This window comes from Babylonia areolata, chromosome 14 (genome assembly GCF_041734735.1).
Source record: "Babylonia areolata isolate BAREFJ2019XMU chromosome 14, ASM4173473v1, whole genome shotgun sequence".
In the NCBI taxonomy this organism is placed as follows: domain Eukaryota; kingdom Metazoa; phylum Mollusca; class Gastropoda; order Neogastropoda; family Buccinidae; genus Babylonia; species Babylonia areolata.
In genome coordinates, this window is record NC_134889.1 from 15,605,676 (window position 1) to 15,613,175 (window position 7,500).

Sequence of the window (7,500 nt, forward strand, 5' to 3'; positions counted from 1 at the left end):
TGCATTGCTTTGTATGCCACTGCGTTGTACTGTGCTGTGCTGTGCGTTGTTGTGTTGCATCTTTTCGGACTGCATTGCGTTGTGCTGTGCATTGCATTGCATTGCATGTCATTGCGTTGCACTGTGCAGTGCTGTGCTTTGTTGTATTGCATCTTTTCGGATTGCATTGCTTGCTGGACGGGGCCGTGGCAATGCTGCGAAGTTCGTCCTCGTTCACCTGCAGAATGGAAACCTGGAATGTACACTACACAATACACGACACAGACTACAGAATAAGAGTGATGGCCTAGAGGTAACGCGTCCGCCCAGGAAGCGAGAGAATCTGAGCGCGCTGGTTCGAATCACGGCTCAGCCGCCGATATTTTCTCCCCCTCCACTAGATCTTGAGTGGTGGTCTGGGCGCTAGTCATTCGGATGAGACGATAAACCGAGGTCCCGTGTGCAGCATGCACTTAGCGCACGTAAAAGAACCCACGGCAACAAAAGTGTTGTTCCTGGCAAAATTAAGCAGAAAAATCCACTTCGATAGGAAAAACAAATAAAACTGCACGTAGGAAAAATTTTTTTAAAAAATGGGTGGCGCTGTAGTGTAGCGACGCGCTCTCCCAGGGGAGAGCAGCCCGAATTTCACACAGAGAAATCTGTTGTGATAAAAAGAAATACAAATACAAATACTTGACTGTCTTCCGAATAAGAGCAATTCATAAGCATTGAGTTGTGTTGTGGTGTATTGTGTAGTGTAGTGTAGTGCATTGCATTGCATTGCATTGCACTGTAATGCATTGTGTGGCGTGGCGTGGCGTGGCCCATGGCGTGGCTTGGTATGCAGTGCTGTGCTGCGTTGTGCTGTGTTGTAATGTGCTGTGCTGTGTTGTGTTGTATCTTTTAGGACTGCATTGCGTTGTACTGTGCTGCGCTGTGCTGTGCGGGGCTGTGTTGTGCTGTGCTGTGCTGTGCTGTGCTGTGCTGTGTTGTATCGTCTCCGTCATACCTCATTTCCCACGCCGACGGCCAGCACCAGAATGCCGGGAACGGCGGCGGTTAACCGAGCTGCCGCGTGCGCCGTGTCTATGGGGTCATGCGACTCTCCGTCCGTGATCAGAACCAGCACCTGGAACCCAAACAGGTCAGATCAGATCCAATCCAACCCAACTCAACTCAACCCACCCAACCCAATCCAACCCAACTCAACTCAACCCAATCCAACCCAACCCAACCCAACTCAACCCAACCCAAACCAACCCAACCCAACCTGACCCAATCCATTCCAACCCAACCCAACCCAACCCAATCTATTCCAACCCAACCCAACCCAACCCAACCCAACCCAACCCAACCCAATTCAATCCATTCTAATCCAATCCAATCCAGCCCAACCTAACTCAATCCAACCCAACCCAACCCAACTCAATCCATTCCAACCCAACCAAACCCAATCCATTCCAACCCAACCCAACCAGACCCAATCCATTCCAACCCAACCCAACCCAACCCAACCCATTCCAACCCAACCCAATCCAGTCAAAACAAGCCAACCGGTACCATCCACTTCAACACAATACAATCCGACATGCTCTCGCGTAATCTAATGTAATGTAATGGCATTCCAATGTAGTCTGATGTCATCTGACCTAATCTGATCCAATCTTTTCGAATTTGGTATGATCATAACTAATCTAATCTGACCCAAACTACGTACATATAAGCGTTCCACACATGAGACATTGTTATCAAGCACCCACCCTCCCTCTTCACCCTCTCTCCCCCCTCTCTCTTTCTCTTTCCCCCTCTCTCTCTGTGGCTACAATGGTCACTACTCACACTGAAACAAACGAAAACCACATGCTGTGTTCATCCTCCCTCTGTCTCTGTCTGTCTCTCTTTCTCTCTCTGTCTGCCTGTCTGTCTCTCTGTCTCTCTCTACCTATCTGCCTCTCTCTCTCTGTGTGGCTCTCTCTCTCTCCCTTTCTCTCTCTCTCTCCGACTCTCTCTTACTCTCCCTACCTCTCTCTGACTAACTCTCTCTTTCTCCCTCTCTGTCTCTGTCTCTCTGCCTGTCTCTGCCTGTCTGTCTGTCTCTCCCTTCCCCATCTCTCTCTCTCTGTGTGACTCTCTTTCTCCTCCTCCTCATCATCATCAGCATCAGCATCATCATCACGATCATCATCATCAAGTACACCAACCTTCAGAGCATCGGCACGAGCCTGGCCCACAAAAGTAACGCGGGCCAGGTCCAGGGCATCATCCGTCTCCGTGCCGCCTCCCTGGTAGCTCAGACCCTCCACGGCTAGCCTCAACTCCTCCTGGGACCCCTGCTGCTGGCCCCAGGAGATTCGAACCTGGGCCCCGCTAGAGTACGTGACGACGGCCACCCGTGTGTTATGGTGGAGCAGGTCCAGTTGAGACGTGGTGTTGACGATGAAGGCCTTGGAGTCCTGGAAGTCCGTGTCCGAGATGCTGCTGGACGTGTCCAACACGAAGAGGAGGTCCAGTAGGGGTTGTCCCGCGTGACAACCTGGTGAGGGGTGGGGGTGTGGGGGTCGTGTGTGGGGGGGGGGGGGGTGCATGGGGGAGATGGTGAGGGTGGGGTAGGGGTGTGTGTTGGTGAGAGGAGGGGTGGTGGGGCAAGGAGGGTGGATGGGGGGGGGGGGGGAGAGAGATGTAAGATCCTTAGATATTGTATCACTTCTAGGAGAGAAATTGGTGACATGCTTTCTGATAATTAAAAAAGGCGACATATGAATTCACCATCATCATAATCTTCTTCTTCTCCTCGTCCACCACCACCATCATCATCATCATCATCAACGTCATCAACATTATCTTCTTCTTCTCCTTTATTTTCCTCCTCCTCCTTCTTCTTCTTCCTTGTCGTTAAATGGGCAGAATTGTAAAAAGGCCTTTACTGTGCCTAATTCTTTACCCATTAAAGATTCAATATATCAATCAGTCTTCTTCTTTTTCTTCTTTTCTTCCACCCTCTCCTCCTCTTCCTCTTCTTCTTCTTCATCATCATTATTAGCATTACTATTAGTATTATCATTATCATTATAATCGTCATCACTAGTAGTAGCAGCAGTAGTATATAAAAAAAAGTAATCATAATAACACATATTAATGATAATAATAAAATTGAAAAAAAAAGTTTCTAATCTATTCGTATATCTATTTCTTTCATTTATTTATTTATTCATTTTTTTCTATTTATCTCTCCCCCCCCCTTTTTTTTCTCTTTTTAATTAATCATTTATTTATTTATTTATATTTATTTATTTTTTGTTAATAGAAAACAGAGATTCGAACCCTTTTCCATCAGGTTGACCATATCAGTGTACTGCGTGTCGTGTCCGCCGGCCGACCCGTCGTGGCCCTGATGGTACACCCGGTTCCAGAACTGCTGCTGTGCAGCCACGCCCACTGGGCTGGGCCCACCGTGCACAGAGTGCACTATGAACAGTGCCGCTGCCAGACCTGCACAGAGAAGGTTTTTTTCCCCCCATGGAATGATGTGTGTATTGTGTGATGGTCAGTCATGTCCGACTATGACCATCAGAACAGCATAGGAGGCAACTGCTGTATATATATGCATGCACACGTCACACACACACACACGCACACACACACACACACACAGAACCACACACGCAGACACATACAGAAAAAAGACGGACACACAGACCCCTCCCCCTCCCACACACACACACACACACACACACACACACACACACACACTCAGAGGGAGAGAGACAGAGACAGACAGACAGACAAACAGACAGACGGAGACAGACAGACACTCAACACCGAAATGTTTAATGTCATAAGCTGTAGAGCTCTCCAGTGACACAGTAAGTACAAATCAGAGCAAAATGCTGCAAAACAGATAAAATGGAACAAAAAGGAAAGAAACACAACTGAAGCAGAATAAACTATTAAGGGAAGAGCGACACTTTGGTAGACAGACAGACAGGCAGACAGACAGACAGACAGATAGACAGACAGACAAAGATAAACAGTGGGGTGAAGAAAAAACAAAACAAAACGGGGACCTGAAAAGAGTGGCTTCCGTAGGTCGGCCCAGCGAGTGGCTGACCAGTCGATCAGCAGGTGCTCGCTGATGGCCCTCCTAGCCTCCACCACTTGACCGGAACTCTTGGTCAAGTCATACATCGCTTTGGTCACCTGGTTTGTAAAGGAGGGGAGGGAGGGGGCGGGGAAGGAACAATATTGATAACAAAAACCATAAAGAACACACAAAAAATATCATCAATACTGGCGATGGGAGTAGTAGTGGCAGTAGTAGTAGCAACAGCTGTAGTATCAGGAGAAGTAGTAGTAGTAGTAGTAGTAGTAGTAAATGGAATAGTAGTAACAGCAGTGGCAGTAGTATTTGTTATCGAAGCATCAGTAGTAATAACAGCAGCAGCAGTAGTAGCAGTAGAAGTAATTGTAGCAGCAGCCAGAGACGCAGCAAGAGCAGCAGCTAGTAGTAGTAGTAGTAGTAGTAGTAGTTGTGGTGGTGGTGGTGGTGGTAGTAGTTGTTGTTGCTGTTGTCGTCGTTGTATTTTATGGTATTGTATTGCATATTACATTACATTGTATATTGTATTCTATCAGATTGTATTGTCTTGCTCTGCATTGCATTACATCGCCTCGTATCATACCGTATCGAAGCGTAGCGTATCCTATAGTATCATATCGTATCATATCGAGTCATATCGTATCGTATCGTATCATATGGTATCGTATTGTACCGTATCGTATTGTATCGCATCGTATCGTATCGAATCGTACCGTATACCGTATCGAATCGTACCGTATCGTATCGAATCGTACTGTACATTACCGTATCGAACCGTACCGTACCGTACAGTATCGAATCGTACCGTACCGTACTGTACCGTACTGTACCGTATCGAATCGTACCGTACCGTACCGTACTGTACCGTATCGAATCGTACCGTACCGTACCGTACCGTACCGTATCGTATCGAATCGTAACGTACCGTACCGTACCGTATCGTACCGTATCATATCGTATCGTATCGTATCGTATCGCGTCGTATCGTATCGTAGCGAATCGTACCGTACTGTACCGTATCGTAATGTATCGTTCCGTATCATATCGTATCGTACCGTATTATATCGTATCGTATCATATCGTATCGTATCATATCGCACCGTATCATATCATATCGTATCGTACCGTATCATATCGTATCGTACCGTATCGTATCGTATTGTATCGTATCGTATTGTATTGCTTTTTGTCATTTCACTGTGTGATGAAATCCAGTCTGCTCACCTGCTCAGGGTGGCGAGTGTGTCGCCACAGTGCAGTGCCACCCATACAGACAGATACAGATACACACAGAGACAGAAAAAGGAGACAGACAGACAGACAGAGACAGAGAGACAGACACAGGCAGAAAAAGGAGGCAGACAGACAGACACAGGCAGAAAAAGGAGACAGACAGACAGACAGAGACAGAGAGACAGACGCAGGCAGAAAAAGGAGGCAGACAGACATACAGAGACACAGACACAGACCCTACCTGCCAGATCCCTCCATCAAATCCGCTCCGGTAGGTGTCAGGGTCAGTGCCGTCACGTGACTCGACGTAAGCCAATCGGCGAAGCAGCAAGTTATCCTGAGGCAGTACGCAACTGCTGCGTACCTGTACGCAACATTGATCGATTGATGAATTGATTAACTGTTGATTGATATTAACACTTATACAGCGCCCATCCTCGTCAGATACCAAGCTGTAAACGCTCACCGAACACTGAGTGATTTTCACAGAATGTTGTACACCTGCGTTGAGTCGAGTGAAAGCTGCCATTGGGCGCTCGTCATTCGTTTCCTGTGTCACTCTGTCAGGCTTCACACACACACACACACACACACACACACACACACACACACACACACACACACACACATCCATCCGAAATTGTAAAAAAAAAAAAAATAAATAAATAAAAAAAGAAAGAAAGAAAAGTAAAAAAAAAAGAAAAAAAAAAGAAAAGAAAGAAAAGAAAAGAAAAAAGTGTTTGTTATTTTCACCGAAAAAAAAGGGAAATGAAAATGTTGATGCCTTTATCAAAATTGGTTATCTCATAGATGTTGCTTTTTGTATTTATGCTAATGTATGGATCAAACTAATACTGATCATTATGTTTTATGTATTTGATGTAAAAATGTGATGTCTTTACTATAGTTATCTATATCAAAATAAACAATTATTAACAAAAAATTAAAGCACAAATCACTTTAAAATTGGAACATCACAGATGTAAAACAGAAAAACATCAATCTAGTTAAAAAGACAAACAGTCTTGTGAATTAAGGCAGAAAATGATTTCTATACTAATCTTGCTGGTGGAAACGAAACTAAATGCTTGAGAGCATGATTCGTTCCGAATTAAAATTTAGGATGATAATAATGTGTTTCAAATAAGTTTTCTTTTTTTTCATATGCTAAATTCCTAGCAAAGACAAATATTTCACCAAGTGCACACTGTAACAAAGTACTATATAAAACACCATGTAAAATATACCTACTACGTAAAACATTGTCGTTCAAGAACTTATCGTTGATCACACATGTATTCCACTGAATCATGCAAAAACCAAAAACTGATTGCTTTATTCAGAAATAGGAAAACTGTTTTTACTTTGAATGTTAAATCCGAAATCTGGTTTGTTTGTTGTTGTTGTTCGTTTTGTATGTTTTACACTCTATTGCTTGTGTTGTCACTTTGAGAGATAACCATCTGTTAATGTGTTGAGAATTTCAATTAGAAAATAAGGAAAGTGAAAACGTTTGAGTTTATAAGTATCTACACTCAGACTCAAACGGAGTTTTACAAATTCACCAAATACATTGGTTTCTTCGTTACTGCCCTGTAAATCTGCAAGATATTGGCACGTTTTTCTGGTTTCGCCTCGTGGGTTAAAAAAAAAAAGTTTGGTGAATTAATCAATTTATTTTCCCGGTTTTTCAGCTCTGAATATATCTATTTTTATTTCGTTTTGTTTGTTTATTGAATTTCTTTGCCCTGAGGGCTGGATGGGGAAAAAAACATGTCCTTGCTTATTCCATTTCCTTTATTAAAGAAAATTTATTCATCCATTCATTCTGCGTGCACATCTGCCAATGCCTTAACACCCTTAAGTTTATGTAGGCGAATGCAAAGATCAAATACGTATATTCAAATCACAAAATCGAAAGCGAGAGAGAGAGAGAGAGAGAGAGAGAGAGAGAGAGAGAGAGAGAGAGGAGAGATAGAGAGAATTGTGTGAGAAAGAGAGAGAGAGACAAAGAGACGCATACGCAGATGATTTACTCATTAAGGCCATATCCCCATATGAATAGGAGGCTATAACAAGATATGTAGACATTACCGTAACTGGCAATAAGCATTCAACTGCTTTCACGATGAAACTATAGAAATTAGGACAATACTATTTCTCTTAACTTTAAAGATTTATACAAATAC

The 7,500-nt window shown here is 43.9% G+C and overlaps 1 protein-coding gene across 1 annotated transcript in view; it reads right to left on the bottom strand.

The window, feature by feature from the left end:
* Positions 1 to 7,500, bottom strand: part of LOC143289864 (uncharacterized) — a 19,709-nt gene that overhangs the window by 7,332 nt on the left and 4,877 nt on the right. The window contains exons 3-7 of the mRNA XM_076599059.1: positions 5,553 to 5,675; positions 4,047 to 4,179; positions 3,304 to 3,471; positions 2,184 to 2,515; positions 992 to 1,111 (exon numbers count right to left, since the gene is read on the bottom strand). Coding sequence (XP_076455174.1) covers positions 992 to 1,111; positions 2,184 to 2,515; positions 3,304 to 3,471; positions 4,047 to 4,179; positions 5,553 to 5,675 — 876 coding nt within the window. The remainder of the gene's footprint in view (positions 1 to 991; positions 1,112 to 2,183; positions 2,516 to 3,303; positions 3,472 to 4,046; positions 4,180 to 5,552; positions 5,676 to 7,500) is intronic.